Genomic DNA, 19,092 nt, shown 5'->3' with positions numbered 1-19,092 from the left:
TATTAAAAGAAAAAAAGTCAAACCGAACCCAAACCAAACCGACATAATATATATATAAATTTTATTTTATTTTATTTATAGAATAAAAAATATTATTTATAATCTACTTTGTTAATATATTTTTAGTTAGTTTATAGTTTTCAATGTTTATATATTTTATTTCAAATTTGGGCTTGTAAATATTTATTTGTATTAAATCCGAAGTTACAATTATATTGTTTATAGTTTTTTCAAATTCGAAGTTAACAATTTACTTTGTAAATATTTCGTTTTGTATTCAGTTTGACTGTATCCTTTAATCTTATTAATTTAACATAATGAACGTTGATATTTCAAAAAAATAATGTACTCATGTGAATTTTTACAGTTTTTACAAAAAAAATTATTCATTTAACATTTCTTAAGTATCACACAAGTAAGTGAAAATATATTTGATCTCTTTTTCAAACACCATATAGTTATAAAAATCTGGAAAAAAAAAAACAAAAGAACCGACTAAAATCAAAACCAAAAAAACCAACTTTGCGTGGTTTGATTTGGTTTTTAGATTTTAATAAAACCGGACATAATTGGTTTAGATTTTTTTTAATGAAAAACCAAACCAAACCGACCTATGTACACCCCTAACGGTATCAATGGTCCATGTAATAGATCAAAGCTAATAGTAATCAGATGCAAATTTAAAATTGATGATTTTTTATCCATCTTAAATTAAAAAATAAAAAGAGACTGAATAAAGATTTACATATATGATTAAGAGAGTACCAAAGTATAAAAAAAACTCATATCATGCCACTAAATTAACAACTCACTGAATTCTCAAATTATATTTCCTATATATTTGTTGATTTTTTAAAAAAAATCATCATATATCGTAAATCAACCCCGGCGTGGCACATCATGTTATAACAATTATTTTTAAGCAATGATGGGAAGAATTGCCGCTTGGTAGATGATGCAAGAGCAAGTGACAAGTGTCTAAAAATAAAAGCTCTGATTTGATTTGTTCTTTTTTTTATGACTTTCTTTAATTTGTTTGGTAAACCATTAAATATCAAATCCTAATTAGCTGTAGAAACATATGTTTTCTAGTAGTTTCTCTTTTTTTTTAAAAATAAATAAATAGTATATAGTGACAATAATAACTTGTCACACTATTACAAATTTATTATAACATGTAACTTGTAAGGAATCATGATTCTTACATTTGTGGAATATTTATTGTGTAAAATTAAATTATCTAACTTTTTAGTAAGTATAAAATTGTATGATATGAATGTTTTTCAAAATTAAAGTCGAGTTTGATCTATATTGTTTACAAATTATAATCCTTAAAACTTGATCATATATATTACTTTTTGTTATGCAGTAAAGGAGCTAAGGTAGTAGCAACCACAGTACACTGATAGAATAGTTAGTTATAAATCTGTGAGGAAAGTTGTTACAAGTTAGTTATTATTAATCATAGTTGAGTTAACATAACTGGTCTAGTTAGTTGAATATAATGTGTTAAATATAGAGTACATACACACTTGTAAATTGACGAATGACTCTATGAGTGCAATACAGTTTTACACAGTTTTCTATGAGATTCTTTATTACTGATTCTTCTCTACTGAAACTAACATGGTATCAGAGCTTAAGGTGAAGCTCTAAGGATCTCTCTGTTTTCAGTGTAGCATAAGGCTCGAAGAAGAGTAGTTGCATTGTCCTAGAAACAACAAAGACTATAGTTCATTCAAATCTCTACAATGGTGGAAGTTGCCATCAGTTCAAGTGCAGGTGCTTCCTCAGGGATTGGTGGAGGTCACTCAGTCGTAGATGCTCATCATCCTCTTCATCTGCAAGCCTGCGACACGTCAGGTAGCTCTTTAGTTTCAATTCAACTCACAGGATCTAAAAACTACTCTCTATGGAGCAGATCTATGAAAATTGGTCTTCTAGGTAAAGGAAAGTTAGGATTCATTACTGGTCAATGTTCTAAGGATAAATTCACTACTTTTATGCATGACTTGTGGGGAAAATGTAATGTTATTGTTCAATCATGGATTATGATCTCCGTTAGTAGGGAATTACTAAGTGGCATAGTCTATGCTAGCAGTGCTCAACAAGTATGGACTGATTTGAAGGAGAGGTTTGATAAGGTAGATGGATCTAGGATATTATATCTGCACAAAGAGATTGCTACACTCAGTCAAGGACTGCTATTTGTTTCTAGTTATTTCTCTAGACTTAAGGAGTTATGGATGGAGTTTGATTCCCTTATGCCTTGTCCTGGATGTTTCTAAGACATATGTAGTACATTTTGAATATCAATGACTGATGCAATTTCTCTTAGGGCTAAATAAGTCTTACAATCAGTGTAGAAGTCAGATCATGATGTTGGATCCTTCCCCAGGGGTTAACAAGGCTTACTCTCTTGTTTTGGCTGAGGAGAGTCAGAGGATCCTTGGAAAATCTAATGCAGTAGGTAGTGATAATTCCAGTTTGGTGAATGAGGCCATGACATTCTTCAGTAACAACAAAAGTTCTATGTCTAGATCAAGTTTCAATTCCAATTCTGGATCTAATCCTCCTTCAGGAACTGGTTGTAGATCTTCTCAGAAGTCCCACACAAACAATCGGCTGAAAGAGTATTTTGATGTCACTTAGGAGAAGTATAGGGAAGTGTGCCTGAGTCTTCTTTCTTAAAAATAAAAAGCCCTATGATGAGCTAACTTGGCTTGGTGCAGGAAATGAGCAAAGAAAAAGATGCCAAAAAAGATTCACTTTAGCTTCTAGCTCGCTTAGCTTAGTGTAGGTTGCTTGCAAGACTTTCGATAGCTGGCTCGGCCGAACGGAATCACCGACATGTCGCCACACGGGGGGAACTCTTTTGTGACTACTGCAACTGGAAAGGTCATGTGAGATCTACTTGTTACAAACTTCATGGCTACCCTGCTAATTGGAAGGGTAAGATAAGAACAACCACTGGACTAATTCCTGAAGCTAATCTTGCAAGAGCTGCTACTGGTAATAATCAACTTATGCAGTACTCAGTTCAGTCTGCTGAAGGATCTAGCAACAGTCACATAGAAGCACTCATTTCAAGCCACATGGTGATGGTTCCTCATCTAATGCTCATTATCATGCTTTCATGTCTAATCATTATGCTTCACAGGTTTAGCAACATCCTCATTTCTCTCCACAACAGTACCAGCATCTCCTAAACATGTTGGATCAAGAGAATGAGAAGACAAAGGCAAAGGCCAATTGTGATAACATGCTTGCATCAGGTATGAAACATTATTCCTCTACCATTACTGAGGCTAACTGAGGCTAATACATGGATTATTGACTCTGGAGCTTCTCAACATATGGTTCATAACATGATTATGATGAATCAACACTCTTCATTAACTAATGCCTCATGTAATAAGGTTCATTTGACCAATGGTGCACTTGCTCAAGTAACTCATATTGGTTCCTCTAAGGTCTTTGGAGGAACAAAATTTTCTAATGTCCTGCATATTCCTGCTTTTCAACATAATTTGCTGTCAGTTTCAAAATTGACTAAGGAGTACAATTGTTGTGTCATCTTCTATCCTAACTATTGTGTCTTTCAGGACCTCTCAAGTGGGACTGTGAGGGGGACTGGCAGACTGGAGAATGATCTGCATGTCGCCACACGGGGGGAACTCTTTTGTGACTACTGCAACTGGAAAGGTCATGTGAGATCTACTTGTTACAAACTTCATGGCTACCCTGCTAATTGGAAGGGTAAGATAAGAACAACCACTGGACTAATTCCTGAAGCTAATCTTGCAAGAGCTGCTACTGGTAATAATCAACTTATGCAGTACTCAGTTCAGTCTGCTGAAGGATCTAGCAACAGTCACATAGAAGCACTCATTTCAAGCCACATGGTGATGGTTCCTCATCTAATGCTCATTATCATGCTTTCATGTCTAATCATTATGCTTCACAGGTTTAGCAACATCCTCATTTCTCTCCACAACAGTACCAGCATCTCCTAAACATGTTGGATCAAGAGAATGAGAAGACAAAGGCAAAGGCCAATTGTGATAACATGCTTGCATCAGGTATGAAACATTATTCCTCTACCATTACTGAGGCTAACTGAGGCTAATACATGGATTATTGACTCTGGAGCTTCTCAACATATGGTTCATAACATGATTATGATGAATCAACACTCTTCATTAACTAATGCCTCATGTAATAAGGTTCATTTGACCAATGGTGCACTTGCTCAAGTAACTCATATTGGTTCCTCTAAGGTCTTTGGAGGAACAAAATTTTCTAATGTCCTGCATATTCCTGCTTTTCAACATAATTTGCTGTCAGTTTCAAAATTGACTAAGGAGTACAATTGTTGTGTCATCTTCTATCCTAACTATTGTGTCTTTCAGGACCTCTCAAGTGGGACTGTGAGGGGGACTGGCAGACTGGAGAATGATCTGTATGTTGTGAATATTGATTGCTTGTTGAATAAATCCCTTGAAGTGCCCTTGCAGTCTACTCAAGTTGTGGCCCACACTGCCTCTACTCAGTCTTGTAATGTATATACGTCTCTTTGGCATAAAAGCTTAGGTCATGTTCTTGTATCTACTATTAGAAAACTTAATTGTTTCAAGTCTATCTCCTCTAGTTCTACTCCTATTTGTACTGTATGTCTTTTGGCTAAACAGTCTCGACTGGCATTTCCTTTGAGTAATTCTACTACTACTGCTTGCTTTGACATTCTACATGCTGATGTATGGGGTCCTTATAGAGTTCCTACTCATGATAATAAGAAATACTTTCTTACTTTGGTTGATGACTTTTCACGATACACTTGGTTAATCTTGCTTAACTCTAAGGCTGAGGTTATAGTAACTTTAACTAACTTATTTGCCATGGTTAAGAATATCTTCTCCACTACTCTTAAAATACTCAGAACTGACAATGGTTGTGAGTTTTTCAACTCCCAAGTTACCTCCTTACTTAACACATTTGTTATTCTTCATCAAAGTTTTTGTACTTATACCCCTCAGCAGAATGGGGTTGTTGAACGAAAACATAGACACATCCTAGATATGGCTAGGTCACTTAGATTTCAGGCATGTCTACCTCTTAGATTTTGGGGTGAATGTGTCACTACTAATGTCTACCTGATCAACCGACTTCCCTCTTCTGTCCTTCAGGGCAAGACTCCTCATGACTTGTTGTATCAAGTTCCCCCTGTTTTGGATCATTTACGAGTGTTTGGTTGTCTTGTGTTTACCACTGAGGTGAGATGGGTTGACAAGTTTGCCTCCAGAGCACTTCCTGCAGTGCTACTTGGTTACTCCACTCTCCAGAAAGGGTACAAGTTGTATGCCTTGTCTAGTAAGAATTTCTTTGTTAGCAGGGATGCTGTGTTTAAGGAAGAGGTTTTTCCCTTCAAACACATGAGTTCCTCTTTATTCCCTGTACTACAATTTCTGAATGAGCCTATAGGTTTGCTCCATGCTGAGACAGGTGGTGTTATCACCCTTGCTGATACTGATTCAGTTGAGGGTCTTTCAGTTGATGCTCAGCCTGCTCAGGTTGTTTCTCCTGTAGTTGAGGAAGTCTTGGCTGAGCCTCCTAATTCATCAGGTGTTGTTCCTGCTATTGTCAGTACCAGTAGCTCTTTGAGAAGATCTACTAGGACCATCAGACCTCCTATTTGGCTTCATGATTTCCACACTTCTAAGCCTGCTTCCAGCTGCCTGTATCCACTCTCCAATTATGTCTCTTATGCTAATCTCATTGCTTCCTATGATGCTGCTTTACCATCTCATGCTGCTATTACTGAGCCTAGTACTTTTCTTGAGGCTTCTTCACAACCACAGTGGGTTGAGGCTATGCAAACAGAAATTACTGCTTTGGAAGAAAATTACACTTGGAGTCTTACTGAGCTCCCACCTGGTAAACAACCTATTGGCTGTAAATGGGTGTTTAAGGTTAAGTATTTAGCATCAGGAGCTATTGAGAGGTACAAAGTCAGATTGGTTGCCAAGGGTTTCAATCAAAAGGATGGTCTGGACTACACTGAAACTTTCTCTCCTGTGGCTAAGATGGTTACTATCAGGTCAGTTCTGGCTGTTGCTGATGCCAAACATTGGCTTGTTTTTCAGATGGATGTGCACAATACCTTCTTGCAGGGAGATCTTCTTGAAGATGTTTATATGGTTGTACCTCTTGGTTTTTGCAGACAGGAGAGATCTAACATTGTCTGCAAATTACACAAGTCCCTTTATGGACTCAAACAGGCACCTAGACAATGGAACTTGAAGTTGACTGAAGCACTGGTTTAGATGGGGTTCATTCAAAGTCACTATGACTACTCCTTGTTCACTAAGAATGTTGGTGCAGAACTGGTGATAGTCCTTGTATATGTAGATGATCTACTTGTAACTGGGAGTTGTACTACTCTGATTGACAAGACCAGAAATGATCTGAAACTTAAGTTTAAGATAAAAGACTTGGGTGAGTTGAAGTTTTTCCTTGGCATTGAGTTTGCCAGGTCTAAGGAGGGGTATGTAATGAATCAACTCAAATATGCACTGGAACTCATTTTTGAAATGGGATTAAGTGGTGCAAAGCCAGTATATACACCACTAGATCCTAATGTAAGATTAACATCTATTGAATATGACACACATACACAAGGTTCAGAGGCTGTTATTACAGATAAACCCTTGGAGAACATTGGAAGGTATCAAAGGCTAGTAGGGGGTTGTTGTAACTGACCATGACCAGGGTAGACATCTCTTTTGCAGTTCAGGTTCTAAGTCAATTCATGCCTGCCCCAAATGAGTCTCACATGGAAGCAACACTTAGAGTGGTTAAGTACATTAAGGCATCTCCTGGTTTAGGTCTGTTCATGCCTGCACAAAGTTCAGAATTGCTTACTACTTATTGTGACTCTGACTGGGCCACCTGTTTACAAACAAGGAGGCCAGTAACAGGCTATCTTGTGAAGTTTGGAGATGCACTCATTTCCTGGAAATAAAAAAAAAACAAGAGACAGTTGCCAGAAGCTCTCCTGAAGCTAAATTCAGAAGCATGGCGTCAGCTGTAACAAAGATCACTTGGCTTATTGGTTTCAAGCAACCAGTGGATCTACATTGTGACAGTAAGGCTGCAATTCAGATTGCATCCAATCCTATATTTCATGAACGAACCAAACACTTTGACATTGATTGTCATTTTGTCAGAGAAAAACTACTACAAAAAATGATTAAGACTCATCATGTTTCAACAAAAGACCAACTGGCAGATCTGCTTACAAAAGGATTGTGGAAAGCTTCACATCTATACTTAATGTCCAAGCTGGGAGTAAGAGATCTATTTCAGCCACCAGCTTGAGGAGGGGTGTTATGCAGTAAAGGAGCTAAGGCAGTAGCAACCACAGTACACTGATAGAATAGTTAGTTATAAAGCTGTTAGGAAAGTTGTTACAAGTTAGTTATTATTAATCATAGTTGAGTTAGCATAACTAGTCTAGTTAGCTGAATATAATGTGCTATATATAGAGTAGATACACACTTGTAAATTGATGAATGACTCTATGAGTTCAATACAGTTTTACACAATTTTCTCTGAGATTCTCCATTACTGATTCTTCTCTACTGAAACTAACACTTTCAAGTGATTGACAAAATGGTGTAGAGTTTACTTTTATTAGTCAAACTAAACACGATCCATATAATAATAAATCCCATTGAAGTATATGACAAAATTAACAATATTTTCTCGAAAAGTATAGTACGTACATCTTTTGCTTTCATTTCACTTGTGCCAAAACTAATTTGAATACTCTTGTTGCTTTATATTCTGACTTCTGTACATGTACCCTTAAAAGAAGGATTACATGTAAACGTTTGAAGTATCAATAGTAGTCAATGTATGGGTTTCCTTCCATATTGATTTATGTATTTCAACTCCAAACAAAAGAAGATGATGTTTTCACTAACAAGTGAAAGAGTAGTTTAATTTACATTAATCACCTAGTTAATTTTTGAGATAATTTTAGAAAGTTTGCGCTCAAATATATATGTCCTTGTAAGTAACACTCAAAATCACTTTATGACTTGACTTTAGTATCATGTGTATAATTTTACCCAAATAACATCGGTTTAATTATTATCACAATTTAACATGCATGATTTATTCATATATTACTATAATATTATTGACCATTGCATAATTAAACAATTCACCAATTATAACCCATGTGCAAATGGCTTTGTAAACGACCAACATTAGAAAATTTTGTTGGTTATCCTTCCATGTAAAACTTTTGACGCGGATTGGATTTAGTTAAACTCAATTGAATGTAATTTGCATTTTACTTTCCGTTTTCGCCGTTGAATAGAAATCACAAATTTAGGAACGTGGATATTGTAGCTTCCACTCGATTTGGGGAAAATCAAAATTCACAAGGGAGGACCGTGCTCGCCACACGTTCGTCACCCCTTTCTCTTCTCCTTTTATTTAGGCATCAACTCATTCCCAAATAATAATAACAGAGAACATCAATGGCGTCTACAGCTAGCATAATTCAATCTGGCTTCTCATGCGGCGGCGCATTAGCTTCCTTCACCGCGAAGCCAAGGCGTATGGTGGTGGTTCGTGCCCAAGCTATAAACCCAGACATTAAGAAGGATGAAGCAAAAGTGGTCGACTCTGTTCTCGTCACTGAACTCTCTAAGCCTCTTACTGCTTACTGCAGGTTCATTTTCTGTTTTATACATTTTCATAATTTCTCAATTTAATATATTATTTTAGTATTTCTTCTTTTTGTTGTTGTTGAAAATTTTTACAATGATTCCAGGTAGTTGCGAATATGCATTGCTGACAAAAATTGTTAGAAACCTGCAAAATTTTAATTTATTCAATTATTTCTCCCTTTTTGTCTTACCTTATGTGAAAATGGGGACAAGCCACATAGTGGTATGGGTCAATCAACAGTGTTTATTTATTCCAAAATCTTATTTTATTTGAAAATTCTTTTTGTAACTGTGAACTTGCGACTTTTGGTAAGTTCATAGGAAAAAAGAAATTTTTGTTCATTTTTAGTAGAGATGGGACATTATTTGGTTGAAGTTGAAAAAAAGTAGTCGTACATATATAAAGTCCAATCAATAGTCAGTCCTATTATCCCATCAGTTATCACCTTTGGTGGTCAGAGTTACCTGATACATGTTGTTCGTCCGTGGAAAAAAGGAAGTCAACCCTATTATTGGTAGTGATATTGAATCTGATTTTGTTTAAATTAATTTCATATTCCAAAATGTTTGTATAGATGGCCACTTCACTTTAAGTCCTTCAAGAATATTGGTGTTGAAGGATTGTTTTTGGTTATACATTTATTGAAAATACTTCAGTATTATATCCTTAATAGTCAGGTGTTTGATTGCCAACTTTAGTTAATATATACCTTAGGTATATATTAAATTATGTTGTAATTATCATATGAGTACTATTTATACTTTTGATGTGAAACAACACTACGTGTGTTAGAGGCTTAGAGCACATAAATATTCCTAATAATAATGAAACATTTTATTGTAATGTTTTGATTGTTTTACATAATTATGTTTATCACATATGATGCTATACCTGATTGTATAGGGTAATATAATCAAAAAAGACTATTGTAAGAAGTTACATCATTTAACCAAAGTAAAATGAATCACATTTTCTACATCTAAGAGGCATCTTGAAACAGATATAAAAAAATGGATAATTTGTCAGAGATCCTAGAGTTTCTCGGTTTAATTCAGGATTAGTCAAGTTCTAGTTTTTTTAATGGGGATGGGAGAGATGCATATAACTCGGAGAAGATCAGGATTCGACCTTGATAACCAGTATGTCCAATGTGAGTTGCTCTAGTTGAATTTGTCTCTGGTCCGTCTCCGTCATTCATTGAGCACTGTAAGCCTTCTCAAGGGGGTGACTTAAGGGGCTCGATGCTGAACGAAGACCCTCCTTTCCCGCTCCCACCCCCTTTTCTCTTTAATTGGTTCGGAAGAGGACCATATGTTATCTACATTTACTGATAGTTGAACTGGAGAACAGAGTCATTGATATCTCCCTACTTATTATTGCCTTCTTGATTCTGGAACTCTTGCTAGAATAACATTTCGAACTGAATTTAGTAAGTGGGAAATTTTTGTGTTCAGGTGTTGGAGGTCTGGGACTTTTCCTCTATGTGATGGAAGCCATGTGAAGCACAATAAGGAAACCGGAGATAACGTTGGACCCCTGCTATTGAAGAAGCAGTAAGTGGTTATGGTATCGTGTTAGTCTCTAGATTGTGCAAGCTCTTGAAGCTTATTTCCCTAGTGTCTTTTTGCTCTATCTACCATTTGTTGAACGAGATATTGTTCTTTCCCGGTGAATGTTCTTTCTAGAATAAATTAAAACCGATTTAAACTGAAAGTAGTTGCAATATTTATCCTACTTTTCCAGCAGTAGTTATTCTCATGCTACAACTCGATCACATAATCACAGAAACCTATCAATCCTGTGAAACATGAGTATAATTTCCATATGGATATGAGACTGATGAGTTAACAAGTCATATGATTGGTTTAGCTGATGCAAATGAATTTTTACAAACTCTTATGGATGTTAGTAGCTGGTGACCTGCTGTTGTTCAGATCACATTCTAATTGGATGAGTGGTATCGTTCATACCACAATTTACTTTGTGGGCTAGATTATCACATTCGTTGGGGGATGAATTGGTGATCTCCTTATATATGGACTTGGAAATCCTTTTCTAAAAAGCTAGCTTGGCAACGCCATACGATATATTACACATTTTGTTGCCAATCATTTTTGGAGTTGATGAGTCATGAGAGATTCCAATCCCCTGAAATGAGACTTAGGTCAAGCTGCAAATAATGATTAAAGTTGGTTATAATTGCTTAAGGGAGCACTAATTAAGGAACTGCAAATTGCTTTTTCAAAAGGAAAAAAAGTAAGATGCTCACTTGGGATTTTAGGTGACTAAAATGCTTTTGTGATTTTTATATTTGACTCGAGGGATATATATATTATATTACTCCTTCCGTTTCATTTTATGTGAGGTAGTTTGACTCGGCACGAAGTTTAAGAAAAAAAAAAACTTTTAAAACTTAAAATGAATGATAGAAATTTGTGTGGTTGTAAATCAATAGACATTTTATAATTAAATTGTTACTTAATATAGAAATGTGTCATTCTTTTTTGAACTGATTAAAAAGGAAAGTAAGTCACATAAATTGGGACATCGGAAGTATATTACTATATTTCAGTTCCTTTATTCCAAGGTTCTGAGTGGAGCTTTAGCAGAACTTACGCGTGAGGTTAAGACAAAAGTGGTAACCCCTTCTCAAAATAAATAATACTATTGGCTTTTCGAAAAATTGAAGTCAGTCTTTATATATTATACGATAGTGTTTATCTGGTCAGGAATAAACATAATTAAAAAATACAATTCAAATTTAGAGAATCAAACAATTTTAGTCATAATAATTGACAATTGAAAAGATTTAAAAGATAAATGAAAAATATATGATTAAAAATAGACTTATTTGAAGCTACAAATTCGAAAGATAATACTAATTGGGATGCAGAAAAGTAATAATTACAATATCCCAATTGATTGACTACTGATCAAAGTTTCACTTGTTTATGTTTTTGTTTTTCAAGTATGGTGTGATATTCTATTTATTCTTGAAACGTTTATCACAAGTTCATTGCAGAAGACACGTTTAGTCAAAGTATATTAGTTCTACAAATCATTTTGTACTAACTAAAATGATAGAAATTAGTTAATATCATATAAAAAATGAAATAGTTAATCCCACAAAATATTACAACTCTATCGTATTTCAATAGCCAAACGATCCCTTAATGAAAAAATGTTGTACTGATCTGTCTTGACATTTCACAAGGTGACAGCTACTGCCAAATCTTTCAAAAAATAAATAAATAATTCAGTAGTATTATTCTTAGGAGTCGGATTATTTCTCATGAATATTTTAGTGTTTAGATTATACGATGCAACATGGAGACTGTTTATTTATTTATTTTTGCGTCCAGATGTCGTAAGTATGATTATTTTTACCTTCCTACCTCTGAAGGAATAAAAATTTCCCAGTAGGTCTGTGGCTTCACCGAGAGCCGGACCCACGTTGAGCAAATGAGTATCAAGTGATATTTTCTTTTTTAAAAGTTTTATTAAATGTATATATTTATAGTACTATGTATAAGATATATATTTAATGAAATGATATTACTTGACAAAAAATATTTATTGGCCTATTGGTTCATTACCTGATTTTGTTGTGGGAGGTTAGAGGTTCAAATCAGTATAAATCAATAAGTGGTATAAGTAGCAGTGAACTCAAGACCTCCTCTTCTAGCTTAAAATTCGTCTAAAATCTAAATCAATGCGATAAAAATATATCTTACTTATAAATAAATGCTGCTTAAATTTTGTATATATGCCATTAGCTCCACCATTCACCCCAAGACAAATAGAGAATTAAAAACTGATCAATCCGTCGGTATTGGAGTCCGAAGGAATCAGTCTTCATGGATATAATTTGAATTTTTGTTTAGTCAATGATTGGTTGGAAATATTATGACAAATTAGGATAGTGAAATCAAACCTAACTCGTTTAATAATCCTCCCATGCTCAACTCATTAAATTTTAGTGATATGTAATCTAAATTGACTCGAGAGAAATTTTGTTTAAATATTATTGATTTTTTTTAAAAAAAAATTGATATGCTATATATAGTCATAATAAAAAAAAGATTAATTTTATTAGGTATTAAAATATTGTAAAACGGTAAAAGAACAAATAGAGAAAATTAAAACTTAGTTAAAATTGAATTGGATTAGGTCTTGACTCATAATCCATTACCCAGCTCATTTTAACTCAAGTAAATTTGAAATGAATTGAATCTTGATCCGTTAATTATTTTGATCCATTCAAATTTAATTCAACCCCGCACCACGATCAAGTTTAAGCAACAGAATTCTGTTCATTTCACAATCATATGCACAGTGCATGTGGCCGCTCCTTCAAATCTTCAGTTTCCGTCCATCGAAAGTAGAGCTGCTGCCGTCGCTTTCCCAACAACAAATTGACGACATATTATTAGGTAATCAAACAATGACCTTCATTTGTCCACCTCCAATAAATAAAATTTAGCGTGCTTACGTTATGTAATATTATTCGACAATTTTCACTTTGTTAATTTGCGTTTGACATTGAGTTGTGTCTTGAATCATTTTTCTTAATATACTATCAAGGTGACAAGGTCAAACCTAGTATTATTGTTGTATTTTTCAATATGACATTATATGATCATCTAATTATGTTTCCTAAGTTAATTTTCACATTTGAGTTTGATCAAACACCAACCTCTCTTTAACGAAGAAAAAAAATATCAACATCTTATTGCAAGGGTAGATTTAGGGAGAAAAAAATCATGTTACAAAGGACGAACGAGGAAGAGAAAAGAGTAAAAAAATTACTATAGAAAAATATTACCACTAGATTTCATAAAATTATAAATAGGTACATAAAATTTATTTTATTTTGTTTCCCACCTAAAGTGAGCTCACATTGAAACCCCAATGGCTCATAAAAAAATAATACTCGCCATAAGATTTTTTTATATTCAGAACCACTTTTCTATTTTTATTTGTATGAAGTGTTAAAAGAGTTTGTATAGTTCATGTCTGCTGGCGGCTATTAGAACCAGTGGCGGAGCCATCTTACAATTAGGGATTCATCCGAATCTTTTTTGGCGGAAAATTATATGACTTATACATGCTTAAAATAATTTTTAGATATATATAATAGATGTCAAACCCCCTTCAATTACTTCGTTTATCTATTTTTTCATATTTTGAACCTTCTTATTGAAAATTTTGATTCCGCCACGAATTAGAACAACAGCTATTTAGTACACATGTCCCTTTGATTAAGGGAGACAACACAACCCACCATTTGATTGTTAACCTCCCCGCTCACTTTATTCTCTGTATTGTCTCCACCATTTTGGACCACCGCCGCCGCCTTCTCAACAACCTCCGTGTTCATTTCCATTCTTGATTTTCCCGGCCAAATTCGCCGGAACCTGATGCTTCCTAATTCCAATAACCCTCCTTCAAAACCCAAATCCCCTGATTTTTCCGATCGAAAAAACTCCTTTCTGATTTCTTTTCACAATCCACGTACATGGCTTATTCTTACCCTCCTCCTTTTTCAAATTCTTCTCCTCTTCACTCTCCGCTCCCGCCCCTTTTCCGCTTACATCACTTTCCACCCCCACTCTTCTTCTCCGCCCCTTACCCTCCCCACTGAATCTTCCGCCGCCGTTCATGCTGATAGTAGTTCGACCATTACACAAGTTGATAATGTTACTGACTTATGTCCTTTAGGTAAAATCTATGTATACGACCTTCCCCTGTTTTTCAACGCGGAGCTAATTCAAAATTGTAATGAGTTGAACCCATGGATTTCCCCTTGCGAAGCGCTGTCGAACGATGGATTTGGCCGGGAAGCGACCGCAATTTCGAATTTAATTCCGGAAAGCTTGATCCGTTCGTGGTATTGGACGGACCAGTTTGCATTGGAGCTAATTTACCATAATCGTATGTTGAATTACCGGTGCAGGACTTTGGAGCCGGAATCAGCGTCGACTTTTTACATTCCGTTTTATGCTGGTCTCGCCGTGGGGAAGTACTTGTTTAAGAATAATTCCAGTGCAAAAGATCGCGATCTGCATTGCGAGCTGTTGCTCAACTGGGTTCAGAATCAGACTTATTGGCAGCGAACTGACGGATGGGATCATTTCATCTCGATGGGTCGGATTTCATGGGATTTCCGGCGATCCAAGGATGAAGATTGGGGTTCAAGTTGTATATACATGCCGGGTATGCGTAACATCACGCGCCTCCTTATAGAGAAAAACCCTTGGGATTATTTCGACATTGGAGTACCTTATCCCACCGGATTCCACCCCAGCACCGCCGACGACATCGCACAGTGGCAGAACTTCGTCCGTCACCGTGAAAGAAAAACTCTGTTTTGCTTCGCCGGAGCTACACGTGGGTTTATCAAAAACGATTTCCGGGGTTTATTACTGAATCATTGTTACAGCGAGTCAGATTCATGCCGAGTTCTGGACTGTGCTGGTTCCAAATGCTCCAATGGCACTTCAGAAATTATGGAAACTTTTCTCGATTCAGATTTTTGCTTACAACCCAGGGGTGATAGTTTCACTCGAAGGTCCATTTTCGACTGCATGGTGGCCGGTTCAATTCCGGTTTTCTTCTGGAAGAGAACGGCTTATTACCAATACGAATGGTTTCTGCCCGGTGAACCGGAGAGTTACTCAGTGTTCATAGACCGGTACGCGGTGAAAAATGGGTCGTCCATTAAAGCGGTTCTTGAGAATTTCAGCAAAGAAAAGGTGAAGTCGATGAGGGAGAAAGTTATAGAGAATATAGCGAAGATAGTGTATGGTAAACCCAATGAGGGGATAAATGGCGTTAAAGATGCATTTGATATTGCAGTGGAGGGTGTGTTGAAGAGAATCAAGAAGCATGGAGGAGAGTATAAATGGTAATAAAAATTGGCACTTTGGTGGTGCATGAGCATGACGGCAGTTATGTTTAGTTACTGTCTTCCTGTCACACAAATGCGCCATTAAATTGACAGCAGCTGCAGTTTGGGATGAAATTGATATGATTGTTTTGTACTAGTAATAATTTTAATGTTGTATTTACGTTGGTATAGGTTGTTTTTATGGATGAATTCTTTTGTTACGACTGGTGTAAAGAGAAGTATTGAATACATCATGTAAATTATTAGTTTTGTTTCCGAATTATTAACCGTCTTAAATGGTGCCAGAGGAATGAAACAAAACAGAAGAATCGCGCTTGGGCCCTTTGTGTTTGTGTTGATTGTTGTACGTACAACTGGTGATTGTTCGCCTAAACGTTTAATGCAATTCTTGTACAGGTTTGTCTTGTGTCCTTTGTGTTGGACTCTCATGCTACACACTCTTGACTAGGTGTTTGACCATGAAATGTTTTTACTTTTTAAAAAAAATTAAACTTTTAGAGAATAAGTTTTTTAGAATTTGAAAAACAACAAGAAGATATTTTAACTTTTTTTATTACTTCAAATAATTCATAATAAGTCAAAAATAACTTTAACTTATATTCATGGTCGAACACAATTCTAATTTTTAAATATCATATTTTATGCCATAAATAAAAAATATTTTTTTCGAATTTCACCACGAAACATATCCGTCCATTTAAGGGAGTTCAACTCTTTTCTATTTTCAAATTTCAAAAAAGGAGGATAATGTTGATTTATGCTGAATTGAACGTTAAACAAGCCAGTGAACAGAACAGAAACCACATTACCGACCTGCTACCAGGGGCTGACCCGCCCTGATCATCGGAAAATTATATTGTATATAAAGGTCAATTGTGTGTGTATATATATATAATTGACATCTTTTGACATAAGTAAAGAGAATTGTGAAAATTTCTTGAAATCGTGTGTTCTAGTTTCACTAGCCTCACAAATTATTATTTTTTTACTATAATCATTGACACCCCTTAATAATAATTCTGATCCGCTATGCCAGTGAAGATGTATGTCGTTAATTCTTAAAATCTGACAACCAATTATATCTTTGTTTATGCGTCTCACCTAACATTCACTTCTTTTTCTGTCCAACTGGGCCAGGTAAAGGGAAAATGAAGTTTATTCAAGCAAAAATAAAATGAAGTTGAGAATAAGTTAAGATTTCCATGTTCAATATCCAAAACTCGTGAAAAAAGGGGACATAAAATAAGCAAAGGCTCTTAGCATATTCACTTTACAACTAGTATTATTAAAATAGACAAATTATTTGAATTGTTTCGAAGATCAATCTTCATCACTATCTCTTTAGGATCGATTAGTGATACTTGATGAGTACATATTTATTTCTGTATTCATGCTACATTTGCTTTAGTCCTTTGTGTTACATTACTCTTATATTACAAGTAAATATATGATGAACGACATATCTGCTTGAGTTGTGTGCTTATAGTGTTTCTTCAATATTTTCTTTATTTTAATTTTTTTTTAAATTATATCAAAAGTATTATAAATTATAATACTAATAACTTAAAATATTCAATTACATATTTAAAAATTACATAAAACGGACTATAAATCAATAAATCATAATGTAATAATTTAAAGTATTTAAAAAATACATAAAAAATTATTATAAATCACAATAATTAACAACTTAAAATATTCGATTATATGTTTAAAAATTACATAAAAACAATTACAAATCACACTATAACAATACTCACAATTTTTTATCAGTGCCACATAAAATGAAATGGAAAAATAATATATATTATTTAAAAATTATATAAAAGTAATATTAATCACAATTACTAAGAATCTAAAATATTTAAAACCATACAAAAAATTTGCTTTAACTTTCTAAATTTCATTTGTGCCATAGAAATAGGGATAGAGGAGAAACATGTATTATTTGAAAAAAAATGTTTTTTTTTATAAATTATAATAATGAAAAACTTTAAATATTTTATTTAAAAACATATAAACTTTTCAAACTCCATCACTGACGCATAAATTAAAACAAAAAGAGTAACTTATATTGAGCCCATTGTTTAAATACGTGGAAGCATGCAGAGACTTCAGAGTGAGCTATTTGGCTAAATCCACATCATCATGTTTTATTTAGTAAGAATTATATAAATGAAGTAGTATTAAGAGCTAATTACATTTTATCCTAAATTTTTTCAAATTACAAAATCCTTAAATTTGTAGGATCTCGGATATATACATAAAAAAAATCGATACATGGCTCATGGAATGCAAATGATACATTACTTAATGAGAGGGGATAGGGATGTATTCGAGATGGGAGAGATGTATCCAAAAGAGGATAGAGATGTATCCGAGAGATGATTGGGATGTATACGAGAGAGAAGTTTTGTAATTTTTTTAATAATATGAAATTTTAGAGATTTTAATAAAATAAAATGTATATTTATGTAATTTTTCCTTTTATGTATCACTTCTATCATTTTATCTTTTCTTTATTATCAGACAATGGTATTTTGAGTATTTTTTAAACCTGTAGTTATTATTTTTAATTTTCCTGAGTATATTGTTGTATCTAGTATTCTTAGTTTCTCGTATATTCAAATCACCAATTTTTAGGACCCGTTTGACACCAAGAATATTTGGGGAAGATTTGAGAAAAACTTGGAAAGTGGCAACAAAGACTTCTAAGGATGCATAGAAAGACAAACGATAACAAAACAACCTAAAAAAACTGGATCAAAACTCATCAAAAACCGCTTTAGTAAAAAAATTGACAAAATGGCACCAAAACAGCCTAAACTTGACAAAATAGTAAAAACGACATATAAATAGCAAAATCTGGACAAAAATTGCACCATAACAACAAAAACTAAACAAAAATGGCACTAAAATTGGCCAAAAACTAGTGTGAAAAGTGATAATAAAAAGGATTTAAGAATTCAGAGGTATTTTTGTCATTTTAATTATATTGTCTCAGGATAAGTTATTCGGATAAGTTATTCTGATATTGTTATTCCACCAAGTGGGAGGGATAACTTATCCCAACAGTACTATTTATTTATCCTAGGATAAGTTATCCCATTGTGTGTAACCAAACAAGGGACTAATAGACACTACAATTTTATCCCATGACTATTCCCTCCTATCCAAAACACCAAACGACCCCTAAAGGCCCCTCAAAAGTTATTCCGAGATTATCTCCTCTTATCCATCATATCAAACGACCCCTAAGAATATAATAATTATTTTTATCCAGGATCACAAATATAAATTTTAATTGCATGAAATCGGATGAAACTTACGCAAAATACGAATAGGAAGTAGAATAGAAATACTTCTATATGTAACTTAATTCAAGTTAAACTATCTATATTACTATATATATATATATATATATATATATAATAATAATA

The 19,092-nt window shown here is 34.2% G+C and overlaps 2 protein-coding genes across 2 annotated transcripts; both read left to right on the top strand.

The window, feature by feature from the left end:
- Positions 1-6,323: 6,323 nt before the first annotated feature.
- On the top strand, positions 6,324-7,021 carry LOC107060773 (uncharacterized mitochondrial protein AtMg00810-like). Its single transcript, XM_015309044.1, has 2 exons — positions 6,324-6,724; positions 6,769-7,021. Exons 1-2 carry the CDS (start codon positions 6,324-6,326, stop codon positions 7,019-7,021), a joined length of 654 nt encoding a protein of 217 aa, XP_015164530.1.
- A 1,565-nt stretch (positions 7,022-8,586) lies between these two features.
- Positions 8,587-15,986, top strand: LOC102602496 (xyloglucan galactosyltransferase KATAMARI1 homolog). Its single transcript, XM_015309043.1, has 4 exons — positions 8,587-8,743; positions 8,846-8,888; positions 10,197-10,295; positions 14,033-15,986. Exons 1-4 carry the CDS (start codon positions 8,677-8,679, stop codon positions 15,651-15,653), a joined length of 1,830 nt encoding a protein of 609 aa, XP_015164529.1. The 5' UTR covers positions 8,587-8,676; the 3' UTR covers positions 15,654-15,986.
- Positions 15,987-19,092: the final 3,106 nt, after the last annotated feature.

This window comes from Solanum tuberosum, unplaced genomic scaffold (assembly GCF_000226075.1).
Source record: "Solanum tuberosum cultivar DM 1-3 516 R44 unplaced genomic scaffold, SolTub_3.0 scf00099, whole genome shotgun sequence".
Classification (NCBI taxonomy): Eukaryota; Viridiplantae; Streptophyta; class Magnoliopsida; order Solanales; family Solanaceae; genus Solanum; species Solanum tuberosum.
This window is presented reverse-complemented; position numbering and strand designations above follow the sequence as displayed.

Bases quoted from the DNA above. Each gene is read 5' to 3' on its own strand.
- LOC102602496 (XM_015309043.1), top strand. From the start codon at position 8,677: ATGAAGCAAAAGTGGTCGACTCTGTTCTCGTCACTGAACTCTCTAAGC. The intron at 8,744-8,845 runs GTTCATTTTCTG...CAATGATTCCAG, and splicing joins CCTCTTACTGCTTACTGCAG to GTAGTTGCGAATATGCATTG. The intron at 8,889-10,196 runs GCAAAATTTTAA...TTTTGTGTTCAG, and splicing joins ACAAAAATTGTTAGAAACCT to GTGTTGGAGGTCTGGGACTT.
- LOC107060773 (XM_015309044.1), top strand. From the start codon at position 6,324: ATGGGGTTCATTCAAAGTCACTATGACTACTCCTTGTTCACTAAGAAT. The intron at 6,725-6,768 runs GTATCAAAGGCT...GACCATGACCAG, and splicing joins CCCTTGGAGAACATTGGAAG to GGTAGACATCTCTTTTGCAG.